This window comes from Balaenoptera borealis (assembly GCF_965194805.1).
Source record: "Balaenoptera borealis genome assembly, chromosome: 17".
In the NCBI taxonomy this organism is placed as follows: Eukaryota; Metazoa; Chordata; class Mammalia; order Artiodactyla; family Balaenopteridae; genus Balaenoptera; species Balaenoptera borealis.
Genome location: NC_138876.1, coordinates 41,055,513 through 41,074,144, shown reverse-complemented (window position 1 = coordinate 41,074,144; position 18,632 = coordinate 41,055,513). Strand labels below are relative to the sequence as shown.

At 41.9% G+C, this 18,632-nt stretch overlaps 1 protein-coding gene and 1 long non-coding RNA gene across 7 annotated transcripts in view; one reads left to right on the top strand and one right to left on the bottom strand.

Annotated features, from left to right (window-relative positions):
* The window catches only part of TP53INP1 (tumor protein p53 inducible nuclear protein 1), a 28,996-nt gene extending 10,443 nt beyond the window's left edge, over positions 1-18,553 (bottom strand). Inside the window, exons 1-5 of one of the 6 annotated variants that reach the window (XM_082363821.1) lie at positions 18,263-18,553; positions 13,130-13,285; positions 11,659-11,919; positions 10,715-11,075; positions 6,890-7,122 (exon numbers count right to left, since the gene is read on the bottom strand). In XM_082363821.1, the coding sequence (XP_082219947.1) occupies positions 6,890-7,122; positions 10,715-11,075; positions 11,659-11,770 (706 nt within the window). In that variant the 5' untranslated portion in view covers positions 11,771-11,919; positions 13,130-13,285; positions 18,263-18,553. The other 5 variants (XM_082363824.1, XM_082363819.1, XM_082363822.1 and 2 more) reach the window with 5 other exon arrangements.
* The window catches only part of LOC309614917, a 68,649-nt gene that overhangs the window by 35,045 nt on the left and 14,972 nt on the right, over positions 1-18,632 (top strand). The gene's annotated exons all lie outside the window — the stretch shown is intronic.

Sequence of the window (18,632 nt, the reverse complement as noted above, 5' to 3'; positions counted from 1 at the left end):
GTCACTTTAGGGTATGTCTGCCTCATGGGGTGTGTTCAGTCCTAATATACACAATGACGTTATACAAAATGACAGAATTATTAACTCATACCTCTGTGAACAACAGATTACTACTAGTTTATTTGTGCACAGTTCTTTTCATCTTAGCCTTATAGTACCCAGTCAAAATACTAATTTCCAGTTACTTAATTCTTTTTGTCCCAATTCCCTTCAGTGTGGTTATGTTATCATTTGTAATAGGTCCAGTTGTAATTGGTTCCTATTTGGGGTTCCTCCTTCACCCACACACACCCTGGTTGATTTTCATTTTTTATTTTGGGAGGTGTTGGAAGCATTACTATGGTTCTAAAAGCCAAAGCTATACAAAAGGGATACTCAGAAATATTCCTCCTTCCTCACCCCCAAGAACCTGTTCCAATTCTTCTCTTCAGTTTTTTTACCTGCCCTCTGAAGATTTCGTTTCTGGTTTATTCTTCCTATGTTTTGTACAAATGAGCAGATACATGCGTGTTTTCTTACATCTTCTTCTTTCTTGCATGGAGGGTATCTTACTCTTAGATACTCATTTGCACTTCGCTTTTTTACACTTAAGAGCCTCAGAAATCACTCCAAATCAGTTCACAGATCTTTTTTATTTTATTTATTTATTTATTTATTTATTTGTTTGTTTATTTATTTATTTATTTATGGTCTTCGTTTCTGTGCAAGGGCTTTCTCTAGTTGCGGCAAGTGGGGGCCACTCTTCAGCACGGTGCGCGGGCCTCTCATTATCGCGGCCTCTCTTGTTGCGGAGCACAGGCTCCAGATGCGCAGGCTCAGCAGTTGTGGCACACGGGCCTAGTTGCTCCGCAGCATGTGGGATCTTCCCAGACCAGGGCTCGAACCCGTGTCCCCTGCACTGGCAGGCAGATTCTCAACTACTGCGCCACCAGGGAAGCCCCTTTTTTTAAATTATTATTGATGTGCTGTTGACCTCCATTGTGCAATGAACCACAGTATTTTCAACTATTCTCCTGTGTGTAAACATTTGGTGGTTCCTAATATTTTACATTTTACAGACAGTGAATATTCTTCTGGTCAGTACAGGTTCAAACAAAGGAGCAGATAATCTTAGGCCATATGTCAAACTGTGAAACCCCGACAAACCCATCCCCCACAAGCCACCGTTGCTTCTGACTCACCTACGTTAGACTCCATGCAGTCATTGCCCTTGAGATGTGATGGCGCTGCTAATAGAGTCCTGTGACATTCCAGCCACCTTGTAAGTGGACCTTTTTAAACACTCTTCTCAGAAACAACCATTCACCCGCCACTCCAGGTTAGGCTCTTTCATTTCAAGCTGCTCCATCCCACGACAACTTTCATGACCTTATTTTCATCTTTGGAGTGACCCCCTCTTCTTCACCCCTGCCCCCAATCTTTTCATCTCAGCTGAGAGTCTCAAGAGATGATAAAAATGTCTTGAAATAATAAGCTATAGTTCTAGAATGCTTATCTTCCCCAAGGATCCATTAATATAGGAGTTATTCCTTGTGCTTCCTATTCAAGTATTCTGAATGTTTACTGGCCTATTTAAACTACAGTGCCACAGGAATTCCCTGGCTGTCCAGTGGTTAGGACTCGGCGCTTTCACTGTCCTGGCCCAGGCTCAATCCCTAGTCGAGGAACTAAGATCCCACAAGCTGAGTGGTGTGGCAAAAACAATCAAACAAACAAAAAACCCCAAAAAACACTACAGTGCCACAATACGGGGTATCAGTGGACCTCAGGGATGTCCGTATTGTCCTGAAATATTTATGTAAGATTGTGTCTGCATTTATCTGGAAGAGGCGCTATTAAGAATTCACCAAGCTTGCTTTAAAAAGGCTAAGAACCAGTGTATTAAATTCTATATTTGTTTTTTAATACAGATTGGCTGGAGGGAAAAGGTTCTGGCTGCGGGTCATCCTCAAATTCATGTTCACATAAATGATTATTCATTTTAGATGAAAAATGTTAATATGCTAATTTATGCAAGTTTAAAAAAAATATTTAAAGTGCTGTACAGCAGGAACTAACACAACATTGTAAATCAAATATGCTCCAATAAAAATTAGTTTAAAAAAAGTATTTAAAGTGCATATTAAATATATCTTTTGGACAAGTAAAACTAAAAAGCAAGTATTTTAAGTAAGTTGTACATAGTTTTAAGACTAATGACCATAAAGACAAAAATAAGAGAATCTGACAAATGTGAAGTTAAAGGACATTTTATTTACTGACAGATTAAAAACCATAACTCCAGGTAGTGCAAAATACACCACTGAACCCAATTACAAAGAACTGGTGTTAATACACAATGTTTAAGCAATGCTACACTTATTTTTGGCAAAGTGCTGTATTGTTTAGTCTGTGTATAAAACTGACCATCTATGAACTAATCAGTATAAAAACCTTCTATGAAAACAGAAAAAAATATTTAGACAGTGGCTCAAGAAAACAAGCTGCCATTTGTGCATAGATTGATGTACAGTATATAACCTAATCTAATGTCCCTTTTGAGTTTTCAAGTTGTCGAACAAAAATTGTGTCCAGAAACACATCAAGAAGGCACATAGTACAACCTACAATACTCTTCAGTCTCTAGAACTGATGCCCTGCCCTTGAAAAGCAAATGTGTTCACAATTTTACTTGAGAAACAAACAAACAAACAAAAACAAAAAACCAAAGCCACTTAAAAAACACACACACAATTACTGATTAAGGTTCCAAACCTCTGGAGGAAAACACAACCAAAAAGCAAGCAAAACCACTCATACACAGCAAGCCTGGAAACACACACATCCAACCTCCCCAAGTACTGGTTTGGTTTTTAGAAGCCCTCCTAGAAAACAAATACTAAAACTTCAGGCAAATACTGAGCAAAATTGGGCATTTAACAATGATAACAATTTAAAAAAATGTTGTAAGGAAAATTCTCAATGACACACAAAAGAATATCCACTTAAGCTGCCTTCCTTGGAATAGTAACTTCTCCTCCCACATAAAGGATACTGTTGCAAAGAGGAAAAGATATCCTTATCTGTATGCTTTCCAGGACCTCTTTCTCCACCCCAAACCACTGTAATTGGTGTCACATTTCAAGTGAAATTGGTACATGGCAAGGCTGACACCACTATATTATATGTTTTCTAAATAAAGCATTTTATATAAAAATTTAAGCATTAAGTAGATAAGGATGCCATTTATAATAATCAACAGGGCCGATGGCAGTGAACCTATCCATGATAGTAGCCCAACGTTTTAAAGAATTTAACCAGTATGTATGGGACTTATAAAATAAAAAGATAATTTTAAGGTAACATTACAAACATATGCTAGTATCTCCAGTACAAGGAGCAGTCTCTTAACCGATTCTAAAAACAAAAACTAATACTTGGAAACTCTTAAACTGTTTCTACTAAGCTATTTAAATTTAAATGTCTATCTTCTAGGTGGAGTCCTTCATTTTTTTTGTTTGTTTGTTTCCAACTCAAAGAAAATGAGAATAAGAAAGATACCCTTCTTTGCTCTCTTTTCTTAAAGAGTATATAAGACAATATATTTCCTTGAGGAGGAAGAGAAATAGCAAAGACACTCAGATTCAAGGAAGACATAGAGATTACAAACCAGTGTACTACACAGATTTGAGAAGTAAAAACATTAGGCAATGCTGAATGGCCCTCTCAAGTTTTAAGTAAACTGTTATCTCACTAGAATCAAAGTACTGATACAACATGGAAGGTATGTAAACAGGAACAGTTTGCATGGGAACTGAAAACATGCACAGGAAATGAATGTTAAAAAAGCTCCCTGGAACAGTAAGTAAAAAATCCAATCACTTTGCACCTTCTGCAAAAAATTCCCCACCCACCCAAACATATATTATAAATTGCCACAGAAGATAAATAACGGGTGGTTAATCTTCAACTTACGGTGCAGTACATAATCAAACTAAGTGAAGAAGAAAAAGTAATAAACATAGGATATACATTATAAAATGTTTTATTAACAAAAAACACAAACTTTGAGAAACATGGTGCATTATAAAAACTAAGAAACTCATTCATGAAACACTGCTGTGTGCACCACATATTCCAGACTTTTTCCAAGTAACATTCTATATTATCAGTTTAGAAACAGAGCGCTAAATTCAAAGGGGTCTTATTTCTCACTGCTTGAATTTTTAAGGAATATGCACTAAAGCACATTGTAAACCACTAATATTTACAATAGCAAAAATAATAAACTTATAATAAGCTGCATGTCAGCCACGTTTCAAAGAATACTTAACAGATCAACATCACTCTCTGTTATTATTGGTCTTATGTCTCGCACATAGTAGATCCCTAACAAACATCTAATGACCAAGAACTTCAACTGCATCATATAACCACTTTCTTTAATGCTTACATGTGCCAATTTTAGACAGAAACCTTAGATACTGATACAGAAATGACAGTATGATATCATGGATGGTGTGTGGTAACCCTTACACTGAAAAAACATCGCAAAGACTGAAATCATTTGTTTTCCAGGTACAAAGCATAAAAAACTTGGCCCAAATAAGGCAAACAAAAAGTCAATAACTGATAGAGATGTAAATGTATTTAAGGTATTTGGAAATCTGAAAAAATAATAGTAAAAAAAGACCATTGCAGTTTTATATACAAATCTGTTCATGCTGCCAAACAAATTCTCATGGCTGAACTTCTTTAACTCGTGAGGTACTAACAACTTGCATTTAATATATGAAAAAAGAGACCCCCATGTATTCAGAGGCTTACATCTATGCTCAAGTTAGCAACATACGGCCCTTTAACAGTCATGGTAGAAAACATACACACCTTCATGAAAACTCTACCTTATCTCCCAACTCTGGTAAACACAAATAGTAACAAAATAACTTCTAGCTCAGTTTGACAAAAGTTTACAGACTTGGCCTCTTATTAGAAAACAAATAAATAAAGGGGTAGCTGAAATGGAAGGGGACTAAGGAGAGAAGGGGGATCTAGACTCTTGTTCTAAAGAGACATTCTTGGCCCTTCGGCACAGCCAGTGGACGAACCCACCACCATCTAACTAAGCTATTTGAACCTCTTCTGACTCCACATACCCCAGACTAGTCAGAAAAGAGCCCAGCTCTTCGCTTAAAAAAAGTCTCCCATGGTTCCCTGCATCCAACTGCTACAGGGTTACTGAAGTATATACTAATACTTCATATAACTATATGCTGCTTTCTCCCTTGACAACACTGTATAGCCATGTACTTATTTAATTAGGGTTGCAGAGGAGATGGAAAAATAAGCTATTTGATTATGAAGGTGATAGTACTGCTCTGTCTATGCAGAACGTGCTTTGGATTGTAAATGCGTTTAACTTAATTTCAGAGGAAGCTGGTCAGAGTGCAGATGGCTCAGCAAAACCCATTACAGCTGCTAAAAAGTAAAGTGAGTGGCTAGAGGTAAGGAAATCGATTTCCTCTGCGCTGAGTTAACTGGCCTCTGTGTGAACAGAGCCCTGCCCCGGCCTCATCAGCGTCGCCTCTGAGGAGCAGCTGTGGCAGAGGAGTTGCCACAGCCCCACCCCCATCACCAGACTCGGCAGAGAGCCCCCTGGTATTTCACGCAAGGATCAGTTCTCGGCAGTCCCACTTCAAATCAGTATACAGTCCTCCCAACAACTGTGAGGGCGGTACGTACCACTGCTCCCCCACTGGTGGAGGAAACAGAGGCCAAAGTGGTTAAAGATTTTGCCCGAAGCCCGAGTTAAAACAAAAATACGAAAACTCAAGGAAGCCAACCTGTCACCCCTTCATTTAGATGCTATGAAGAGATGTCACCAGGGATCCCCTTCACCCTTGCTTGCCACTTGGCAGGACAGTCTCCGTGGCAGAGGATCTATCACTGCATCAGAAATATAAAGCCTCTCTCTTCCCTTGGGCACATATAAATAGGAAGTCACTCAAGTGCCAGGACAAGTACTTCTGCATTTACAGCTGATGCGAGGTGGCGAGTAGGCAGAGCTGGCAGGAAAGAATCCAAACAACTTCAACAGTAGACCAGTGGGTTAGTTATGGACACACATTTTCCCAAATATAATTTCACAGGTCGAATTTAATCCCTCTGCATGTGAGACGAGTGCTGTTGTCCCACGATGCCTGTAATGTCTGTACCATGTCACACAGTCACGTCGGAGTTACTGAATGTACTGTTCACGAACACTTAATGTACCTGAATTCCGAAATGAACTGTACGGCTAATCTGGGAAATAAAAAACCCACACACACAGAAATATATCAAGTTTTCTTCCAAAAGAAAGTTCAGCCATAATTCCATTATATCTGTGGCAACCACATCACTTGTTAATGCTCATGTTAGTGTGTAAAAATGTATTCGCCATATACAGAAAAGAGTATCAAGTACTGGTCAATAAAGTGTATGGCTGACCCTGAGAATAAATTTCTGCTTACTCAAAAGATTGATTAATACCAAATAAAATGAAATTGAAAGATGCCTATTCTCGTACTTGGGAAGAAATGTCTTTAAATTGCTAACTTGTGTACACCTTAATAGATTTAAAGACATTCCCAAACACTAAACACTGTAATTGTATTGATATGTTTCCAAAAATATTCTGAAAAAATTTACAACAAAGTAAATGTTAAGAGCAAGGCATTACGTGATACACAGCATGTAAATCTGGTCTTCAAGATAGTGTCTAAACATACCGATAAAACTGTGTGATTGGTCATCAGTTGTCTGTAAAGAGACAGCATATTCATCGTCCATACACACACATGCACACACATATGCACAAACCAAGAGAAACCAACCAAACACACTTGAAATTCTTAGTAATTGTACTGACGTGGGCAGGGCTGATGGACAGCCCAGCCATTGTGCTTGATTTGCCGAGAGTGGCAATCCCTGGTAAGATTTTGGCGACGAAGGCTATTTCTGTTCAGAGACTGTCTTTCACTGTGTTCTTTTATCCACTGGGAAGGGCGAAAGCTCTTGGGTTGCTCCAGAAAAGCTGTATGAGCAGCGAGAGCTGCAACATAGCAATGAACGTGCTGCCCCATTTCATTCTGAGCTTCCACTCTGAAACAGAAAAAAATGGGGATGTATTAAGTAACAGAGTATGTTATTAATGAGACTGAAAAAGCTACCTGGCAATTCAGTTTGCGACACTAATTTGATTATGGTTGAATGAGAGCTTAGTGTCTCACGGCTGACAGACAAGTTTATATTTTGTGACCACACTGACTGATAATGGTAGAAAGGAGAAGCCAACTTTCAATCGAAATAAGCCGTAGAATCCACAGGTGGTTAATTAAGTGGGCTGTATTTTTTTTTAAATGCTTTACACTTTGAGTGAATTTCAGTTATACACCAAACCCATTTATATAAGCTTCCTAGGAGGGGAACTAACATGTGTTTTAATTCTCACTATAACCTTAAAAGGAAACTATTTTAATTCCCAGATTTTACTGATCAGAAAACTCAGGCTCAGAGAGGTTAAGGTCACAATTATTAACTGACTCAACCAAGATTCTAACATAGGTCACACTCCGAAGACCATGGTTATGAGGCAGGGTTGATACTGATGCACTGCGCCAATAGCACCTTCACGGATGTTTTCTGTCTATAAGTAAAATGTTCTAGGAAACAAGCTTTAAATCTGTATTTACTAGAAACATGCATAAGGAAATTCTACTCATTTAAAATTCTCAGTAAGAAGCTACCTGCTTATTACAGAAAACAATTCTAAGTTTTAAATTTATATCACAACAGGGCACATTTTGTAATGGCATTTGCATAGCAATGTTATAAAAACCCTTAGGGAGAACACAATCTTAAAATATGGCTACAAACCATATAATTATTATATGTTTTCTATATTAAAAGCTAATCAATAGATCTAAACTATATTAACACATAATGAAGAACTTCAAGATTTTTAAGGGTTATTTTACACGGAAAGGCAGTTATATATTCTGCCTATAACCACTAGAGGAAAACACAATGATCTTTTTTAATATATTGTTTTTATTAAATGGCAGAATTAAAGCAGGTCACATTAAGAAACTAATAGAGAGCAGTTAAAATAAAGACAGTGGTTTTTAAAAGGTGGGTGCCTTGAGTCCTTCGCCTCCCTGCTCAGACTGATACACATATCACACAGTCTCAAAGGGAATATACTTACTCTGTGCCAGTGAGTCTTAAAAGCAGCTTTTCCTGGCCCTACAAATGTTAAATGGTGAACTATTAAATCACTAGTAAGGTTTAAAATGCTATTTAATTTTACTATTAGTATGTGGTCAACTTTTCTTTATTATAACTGGTTTACTATGGGTCATTAAAGGCACATGTATTACTTAATTCAAGATTATGATAGCACATAAACCTTCACAAACAATATTTATAAAGGCTAAAATGCAATAAAGTACATACTCTGAAGCCCACCTTTAATTATGAAGCACCTTACTTTTATGTGCTTTACGGTAATCTCTTCAAGGATAGACAGGATGGAAACAATCTAACTTTTAAAAGATATATGATTTATTTCTTGCTCAGAAAATACAAATATTTACTACAGAGCCATCCTCCTAATTTTGGTGACATCTTATTTCTATCTTGATTTAGTGAGCCTTTCTTACAAGAATTTCAAATCCAAATATAAAGATGTTAAAAAAATTTTAATTATTATAAAACTATAATAATTTGCAGTACTTTCTTATGTTCAAAAAGAATTCATATAAAATTGTGTTCACTTGATCCTTTATGTTTAACTACCCTATGTGTTATATCAAAACATATAACAAGATACAGTAACAAACAAGATATAAAAAAATGAACATTCTCACTGCATCAAAACTGCAAACACATAACCAAATGCAGTGCAAGGTCCTGAACTGGATGCTGGTTTGGACAAACTAGCTGAAATATTCTGGACTCTAGCGAGCAAATCTGAGAATGGTTAGTGTAGTTGATGAAGGAAAATTTTACTGGAAAAAAGGTAGAGATCATTGCCTAAGGAAGCAGATTGTAAAATAGTACATACAGCTTGATACCGTTTAGGTTAAAATGGTGTATGTACCTGTGCATGGGCACATTCAGAAAAAACAATCTGGAAGGATATGACCTAGAGTCTTAACAGTATTCATCCCTTGGTAGTGAGAACGTCATTTAAAATTTTTTTGCATTTTCTAATTTTCTGTAGTGCATATGTACTGCTTCTATAATAAGTTGTCTACAAAGCTGCTGAATACATACACGTATACACACACAATTAAAAAAAAATATTGAAACGTAAATATACAAATGTTACTAATTTAAAGGGGCTATTAATCACGCTAAATTCTCAAGTGGAATTCCTCAGAGATGAGATCAAAATCAGGGTGGAAGGAATTTCTAAGAACTGAAGAAATTAATTTGCATCAACTGTAAAGCAATTAATACCACCTCCAAAAAATTATATTTTAAACTTTTGTTGGAATGCCTGAAACATTAACCTCTTGATAAATTTATAGTGTGGAATAAAGTGCCAGTTAAAGTAACATTTCCCATCAAAGATCTTAGCCAGTATAAAGCCTGGGTAACTATATAAGCAAATTGTTTTTCAATTTGGTACAAGTGTATGTTTATCCTCATTCAAGATCATCTACAATATTGAGACTTGAGAGTGCAGCAAACTCTGGTAAAGTTAACAAATTAATGAGCTGCCTGGGCTTTGTTTATATTTGGCAAACAGGAAATAGAAGATATATACAATGGTCTAGTTAGTAGAGTTGGAACCTGGACAATCGAAAAAGAGGCCTTTTGGATGACAGCACGAACCACAATTCACCTGTTCCCTTGACAGGTACTAAGGGAACTAAGTCAGTACCAGCATCCTGCAAATACTTTATTCCCATAGGAAACCTTCCACTCACACGCAACACGGACTAGCTGGACTTTGAGCTAATTAACATGGCCATGGGTTTTATTTTAGTGGGTGGGAGCAATCTTGATTATAGTCTCTGAATAAAGGCCACAGACTGTGAGTTTGTTTTGGAACATATCACTGACCAGGCACCCTCCCTGAACCTTTCCAGGCCCTCCACCTATCTGCCATTCGAGCAAAGCCTTTCAGACCACTTGGGACACCCATATTAACAGCAAAACATTGTTTGGGTAGGAAATCTTTCCTCTGTAAGGCAGAAAACAACTCTCTGAGCAAAATGTTTTGGTAAATCTGCCATTTTACTTCATGCTTAAGATTCCTCAGGTTTTAAGCTTAAGCGCCATTTGATGTGACCTAGTTAGGACTACTTGGAAGATCATAAGAGATTTATTTTAAGATATACTATTCTTGTCGAATTTGATGCCCCAAATAATCCAGTCTATAAAGTGCCAGAGTTATATTCTAAGATACTTAGCAGAAATGCCAGTCTTCTCTTTCCATTCAGTAGCATGATTTTATAAATGAGACAGCTCTCCATTACGTAACTGGGGCCATGCTATAACTCACTTTTTTGAAAACTCGTGCTATAATTAACTTTTTTCATACCATCAACCGCCTTGTGCACTAGGCATATACTTTCATGAATCTCTCTAAGATTACTCTGCATCTTCTAAAAACTCAGCTTTGAACTGTAGTAGAAATAAATACAATGCATACTAAACAGACTGTCTGTGGAGAGCAACGTACCTGGGACTGCTTGGGTTATGAAATTCCTCAGTCCCACAGTGGGCCTCACTGAGGCTGGGGCAGGGGTTATGCACAGCATAGACAGACATGCTGGGGTGTTCGATAAGAAGGTTTTCCATAGGACTGGTTTCCACCTTGATAGTGGTTAATCCACCTGCAGTAAAACACGGGGGAGGGGTGATAAACCAGCTCTCCTCCATGGGACAGGACTCAAACTGGAGGAAGCAGGAATCACTTGGATCAGTTAAGCACTCAAGAGACGCGGGTAAACAGGAAAAGACTGAAGGGTGCTCGGAAGGTGACTCTTCACTGATGTCTTCTTCTTCCTCGTCTTCGGCTGCTGAGAAACCAGTGCAAGTGTCTAGATCGTAGTCCACACACGTCGTTGAATTCCCACGGGATTGGAGCATCACATTGGTATCACATCAGAGCACAGAAAGAGAAGAGATGATGCTGTTAGCTGATGCTCACGTGCCTCCCTTTACTTAGGTCAGAAACAAAACCACTCATATTCACTCGTAATGATTATAACTTCCCAGCACCTAGCATGTGTGTGCATGTGTGTGTGTTGGGGGGGTGTGTATCACTGTATGGGATGGATTATGTTGGTTTTGCAGGAACAGTTTTTAAGACTGTTTCTATTCTGCTGAGTAAACACAAAATGCGCCAAATGGGTTACTGCTTGTCTAGTATGAGGATTTTCTATTAAAGTGCCTCTGATTTGATCGGGGTGTAAGAGCTGCAAAACTGCAAAGTCTGACATCAAACAATTTCCCTGACTGATCATCTGGCACAGAATGCTTCCTGCAATTTTTTTAGACAAATTCTTGTTTATTTACTTTTAAGGCTTAAAAACCTTCAGAGTTACTGGTTTACTTATGCAAAAACTAGATGCAAGAGTTTCCACTTTTGCCGTGATGATTAACGGCTAAGAATACCCTTACCTATGAAGTCAACAAGAATCCATTCATCATCTTCTTTCTCACTAAATTCTGGTTCTTGGTTGGAAGAAGTACTGACTTCACCCACAAACATTTTATTCAGTCTCTGAAACATTGTTAAGGCAAGATTGAGACTTTGGCTGGATGTCTTTATAGCTGAGATTTCAAAAACCTGTCTTCTGTCAGCCTGATGGCACTGACAGGGGATTAAAGTGCACAAGTTGCTTATTCAACTTAGGCGAGAAGCAAGAAGAGTCATTATCCCTAAAATAAAACAGAAAAAGAAGGTTATTTCAAATCAGCACGTTTATGTGTATGTGGTTTTAAAATACACACACATATCCCCACCCTTAGAAAAAAGCACATGCCTTAGCCTACAGCTATGGCTCTTCCCTTCTTTCAAACACAAGATATGCAATATCTCTTTTTTACAAACATTATGAATTGAGTACTCAAACGCAACCTGTAAATATCTCAAAATGTGCAATAGAAGGGGTTGGTTCTTTTTCACATCTGTGCTTTCATAATAAGGGATGAATTTGAACAATGTATGTCAACTGAAATACTACTTTTCTGTAAGTAGAGCAAAAACTAGGTATTCATGGTTAACTGGCCAGAAGCTGCCAAATGAAGCCAGCAATAGAGGCCAGTGAGTGACCACTATCACGCCAGGCCCTCACCTTTCCCTGGCACCTTTTCTCCGCTCTGTTCTTGTATATGATCGTAAGCACACCTAATTACATTTAAAATCTGTAAGTACTCTGACCTTCAAAACAATTCTTACAGCTGGCATGGAGAAAGTCACACTGTACAAAACTCAGGTGAACAGCTACCAGAACTGGAAACGACCACTGTGCCTGGGTTCAAATGCTGGCTCTGTGGCTTGTGCCCTAAGGGTAAGGAATTCACACTATTTCAGGAGGCAACGGTTCTACTTCATGGAGTTCTCGTGAGTTCTAAATGAGGAACTCCAGCCTCATCTGATCTTATTCCAGAGTTCCAGATTTATATGTCCATTTCTGCCTGCCTACCTGATGGGCATATCAAACCCCCAAAATAGCAAAGAGATCTTTTCCTTTTCCCCTACAAACATGCTCAGGCACACTTGCCCTTCCCCCCCTACTCAGGAAGGAGAGGCAGCAACATCCAGCAGTTACTCAGGCCAAACGCCTAGCCCTTACCCTTGACTCCTTTGGATCCTTACCCCCGCACCCCACCCCTCATCCAAACTCTCAGCGAGTCCTGTTGACTCTAGCTGCACACTTGGCTCGAATCCACCTACTTCTCTCCACCACTCTCACCCTGGCTGAAGCCAACTGGTGTCTCTCCAGACTTTGCCAATCACCACCTCCTAGACAGTGTCCCAGATCCTACCCTTGTCAAATGAGATAGTGCAGGCAACCTACTTAGCAAGGCACTCGGTACAAAATTCTCAGTCAATGTCAACTATTAGTCACAAATGTTTGCTGAGCACCTATTATGGGTCAGGCCGAGTGTGCTCAGTGCAGCGGAGGCTGCAGTGGACAAGGCCCTCCCATGGCAAGTGCAACAACCCGGTGTGATGAGTGCCACGTGAGGAGAAGTACCAGTGCTCCTCAAATCCACACAGGCAGAGGTCAGGGAAGGACACCTGAAATCAATGACTTCAATCGTGAATGGCTGAGAAGCTCAAGAGCGGAGGAAGGAGGAGAAAGAACACTGTGAAAATGTGCAGGTGAGTGAGAACGTGGCGCCTGCTGTGTGGCTCAAGATCCAGGTGGACGGTCGTGAGAGCGGGCTCGGGGGCTAAGCGGGGACCAGATCCTGCAGGACCCTGTAAGCCAGAAGTGAAGGGGAGGGAAAAGTCAAGGATGCCCCAGGTTTTTGGCCTGACCAACTGGGGGGATGGTGGGATAGTTCAGTGGAAGAGGAACACTGCGGAGGTACAGGCTGTGCACCCTGGACACATGGAATTGTGGAAATCTGCAAATCCCACACCGGGGATGTCTGGAAGGCAGCTGAGTATAGGACTCTGCAGTCCAAGAGCGTGGTGTCTGCTGGGGGCACAGCTTTGGGAGTTATCAACACAAAGGGGATGCCAGGAACCATAAGAGTGGGTGAGACCATCCAGGGAGTGTCAGTCTTGAATCCCTAACTTCAGACTCTTGACATTTCACTTTCAAGACAATCGTCTTTAGCTGTAAATGTAGTTGGAATCTGTAGCTGATGAGGCTCCTGGTTCAGTTCTTTATGTGCACACTGCAGGCTACTGCCCATGTGCAGTACTACAAACCTGTGCTCAAATAAACCGCATTGGAATACTTCTGTGGTCACAATCTGTCATCCTCAGCCATTCATTATGAAAAGCGGGTAAACAGGAAGTATCACTTGCATAACCATTCTTCCTGAAACCCTTCTGGAAAGCAACATGGCCAGAAGTCTGGAGCTCTAGTACGAGAACACAAAGTCAGCTTTATGTTCCATGTAAGAGAATTTAGAAGAAAAGTGGGCTGTGTAATTGGCCTGACATAACCCAAAAGATGACCTACCCCATGTGCAAATAGCTGATGAGGTGATGTGTAAATAAAGGTTTTGAGCATATAAGCTAGGAGGGAAAAAAGGTATTTTCAAAATCTTTTCCCCATTCCTCTTAAACTATGGAGGCAGGTATTGGTCCCAACCACAATTCTGTGTCTGCTGACCCGGTTGGGAGAATAATGCCAATTCTCCAGGGTACAGGGCTGGACTCAGCCCCTGCACCAGTGAGAGCTGCTGGGTGGGGAGGGAGCACCCCACAGGAAAACCTTGCTCGTCTTGAATGAGCCCTTATCCCCCAAATGTGACGCCACGTGAGGTAAGTCAGTGGGGCCCAGGCCAGTTAAGTGGCAGCTATAAGGCAGAAAACTTGCTGGGGCCACTGTGGTTGTGCAGCTGCAGGTTCCCAACTGCAAACTGCACCCTCTGGCTGCAGCTCCAAAACCGTAACATGGAAGCCAGGTTTTGCCTGGAACACACGCAGCTCTGCCACAGGAAAGGTGTCCCCGGAGGAGCTTTCCATGGGCCGGCACAAGTCAATCTTCTTTTGGTTTCCTGGAGTGAGGTTGGTCTAACTTTGCAAAGCTCCTTTGGCCCTGCTTTCTATAGCTGTCACAAAGGACGAGGAGCTGCTGGAGAGACCCCAATACACTAAAATTGTTCAGGGAGGTGGCTGCCAGGAACATGAGGTGAATGAACATTTGAAATGTGACTAGTGTGACTGAGAAACTAAATTTTTAATCTTATTTAACTTGGGATATATTAGGTTAAATAAAATATATAAATAAAATTAATTTCACCTATTTCTTTGCCCCTTTTTAATGTGGCTACTTAAAAATTTAAACATGCATATATATTTTTATTGGACAATACTGTTTTAGAAAAGTCTTTCCAGTGTCTTGATGGCCTATCCTCTCAATGACCCAGAGACTGTCCCTACCAAGGCACTGCTACTCTTGACCTTGGCTCCCACCCAGGAATGGAGGCTCTCCATGGGGCTGGTTCTATGTGGAGCTAAAAGGCAAAGCAGAACTTCTGACTTCACTCCTCACCACATATCACTGACTTTTTCATATTCACAACTCTAGGACAATGATAAAACTAAAGTGAAAAATTCCAGAGAAAGCAAGTGTCCTAAGAGGACAAATTTACAAATACAGCTCTGCAATTTAGGAAAGAGGTAGAGGAATGAAGGCTAGGTTAGGTGGCGCTGCTGTTCTCTGGGGCACCTGCAAGCCTGGCAGTCTCACCCCAGTGGAGAAAAGAGACAAAGTGTCTGGTCCCCAGCATTTCGAGAAGGCAGCTTTGTCCCTCTTCTGCTTGGCTCAAAATACCTCCATTCCCTCCCTTTTAAAAAATGTCTTTTTCATTATAAAATGAACCAAACCACATTATAGAAAGTTTGAAAATAAATAAGGAAACTAGTTATTATTCTATTCCATGCTTTGTTGCAATCATTGTTAATATATTGTGCATTTTCTTCAACAGTTTCTTTTTGTCACAATTGTAGGCTGATGCATGCGCAATTTTGTATCCCGCTTTATTACCTAACATTTTATCATCAATGTTTTCTTTTTTTTTTTAATCATCAATGTTTTCATATTTCATGAATAGAAATGCTCTGTGGGCAGAGAAAGATGGCTGAGTTTAATACTTATGGGGTACAGCATTCTAGTTTGAGAACTCAGAAAAGGAGTTACTAGTCTGGAAGAGCTTGTTCGTGTGATTTATTTTCTCATTTTTGAGACAGGCAACCAACCTAGAGGCCACATGGCTCTGGAGTTGGCCTGCTTTGTTTGAAATCTTGACTCTGCTCCCTGGAACTTGTGTGTACTTAGGATATATAGTAACTTCTCGGTGCCTCAGTTTTCTCAGGGTAGTGCCAATGTGAGGATTGAGTATGTATCACTTAAAAGCAGGCACACAGCAGGCACCCAGTAAATATTAACCACAAGTTCACTTCAAACCAGTTGTATGACTGTGAGCAAGTCACTTAGCATCTTTGGGTCTGAGTGTCTTTATCGACAAAATGTTTATATAATAATTAGAGCTACAATTTACTGAATGCTTATTATATGTGACAGACTTGAGGTACTTATTTGTCCCACTTGACTAATAAGGAAACTGAGGCTCAGAAATTAAGTAACTTGCTCAAAAGCGACAGAGCTGGTCAGGGCTGGGGCCAGCGTTAGAGTGTAAGTGTGTCTGGTCCCAAGGGCCTTGCTCCCCCCTGCCCTCCATCCCCCACCCCAGCACAGGATCTCTCGGGCTCCTTCCAGCCTCAACTCTGGCTCTAAGAACTTCAGAGAACAGCACTTTTCTGTTGGTTTTGGCTGCCAGTAGGCGGCTCCAAAACAACATTTTAAATTAAAAAAAAAAAAAAAAAAGATTTAACTTCTATGTGTACAGTTGTGGCTTCTTGACAGTTTTGAAATATCAAGTGGCTAAATTTACACATCATCATCAAAAAGCAGCCTCAAAATGATCGTTATCTCACTAGTTTAGAAAAATAAACATGCTGATTCGAGTGATTTTAAATAAATTTTAAACTGCATTAAAACCAAGCCAAGAAAGTTGTCTTTGCTTGTTCCACTCTACCCAGCCTATTCAACTGGCTACAAGGGGGTTATTCTCCCCGGGATCCACCAGGTTGGCTCTGAAGGCTGAATGACAGCAGACAAAGACAGCAGTAAGTGGTAATTCATAGCCTGTTCACCTTAAATTTTGAAAGTGGGAGCATTCCCAAGAGAACTATGAGCCATCGATGGAGCAGTCACAAAAAAGAACAAAAGACAGGATGGAAAAACAAACGAGACCTTAGTCATAGAAATTCGTAAGGTCCTGGTTCCAGGCAGGAGCCTTTGAAAATTACGCTGCCAATTCAGGATTACAGTGGCTGTGACTTAAAAGCAAAAGCTTCCTAACGCTTTTCACATCTGCAATGAAATATATATTTCAATTACCAAGCAAGTGATTGCAAGATCTTGGGGCACCTCATTATTAACTCTGTTCAATGATCCCATGGGTCACTTTCCACTCCCCTTTCCCAAAACTACTTTGTATTCAGAAAAGGTTCTTTTCCGAATGATGGAAGGGGGAAGGGGAGCTCTTCCTAAATCTACTCTAAATTGGAATTAACATAGAAGATAATGAGCAGGTGTAATTAGGAAATACAATAAAAACAAGGAATCCCTAAGTAAAATTCATCTGCAACTTTTTAAAGAGAAAAACCAATTCCTTTTAACTGTCTGTGTGGTCTTGAGTAAGTTACTCAATCTCTCTGGGCCCTCAGGTTTACCTATGCGTAATACAGCCTACTTCATAAGGTTATTACGGGAATCAATTGAGATAACGCACGTAAAGTCCTCACATAGTATATGGCACATGAGAAGCACCCAATCAGCGCGACTGATCAAAACGATGAGGGTTTTAATTGTGATGGGCAGGGAAACTGCTCTTTCCACACGTGCAACCTCAAATAGTGATGCGGAAGATCAAGCAGGGTCAAGGAACATGCAACGAACAGGCGGACACTCGGCGGGCGCCGGTCGCCGGGTAACTGAGCCGCTGCGCTGCCGAGGGCGACCCTGCGCTGGGAGGGCTGCTGGAGGAGCAGCGGCGGCGCCGCCGGCCTGGGGGGGATGTGTCCCGGGGCGGCGGCCGCGCTCGCTCCTCCGGAGCCGGGGGCTCCGACGCCGAGTCCCGAGCGGGCAGCTCCAGTCCAACGGCGGAGGGCAGGAGGAGGAGTGGAGGGGAGTGAGGAGGAGGAGGAGAGAGAGGAGGAGGTCCCGCCGCGGCCAAGAAAACAGGCCACGCTCGGGGGAGGAGGCAGAAACCGAACACCCAACCGCCGCCCCTCGCCGGGGCTTGGCCGGCCCGTGTCCGGGCGCCGCCTCCGCCCGCACCCCGGGACCAACGAGGGTCCGCCGAGGGGGTGGGCGGCCGGCCCGCGGCGGCGAGCGGAGGCAGCGGAGGCCGGGAGCGCACTGACCGCGGCTCGCGGGCCGGCCCGAGGGCAGGGCGCGCGGGTCGGGCAACGCTGCGGGGCGGCCGGGCGCGAGCGGCCCTGGACGCCGGCCCCGCCCGCACTTACGTGGGCCCGACCGGCAGCCGGACGGGCGGCGAAGGCAGCGGGCGCCCGGCTCGGCGGGGACCGGCGGGAACCGGTGCGCTGGCGGCGCGGGGCGGCTGAGGTAGCTGCGGCTCCCGGACGGCGGGCGCGGGGCTCGGGGCGCGGAGCCGGTCCAGCCCTCCTGTGGCCGCGCCACTGGCCGCCGCCGCCGGCCCGTCTCGTTCCTTTTGTTGTTGTGCAGCTTCGGAACAGCTGATCGGCCGCTGCGCCCGCCCGTCGGGCCCGCCCGCCGGGCAGCCCCGCCCCGCCCCGCCCCGCCCCGCCCCGGGGCCGCGCCAGGCCCGGCCCACCAATCGGCGGCGCGGGGGCACCGGGGCCGCCCTGCGAGAGG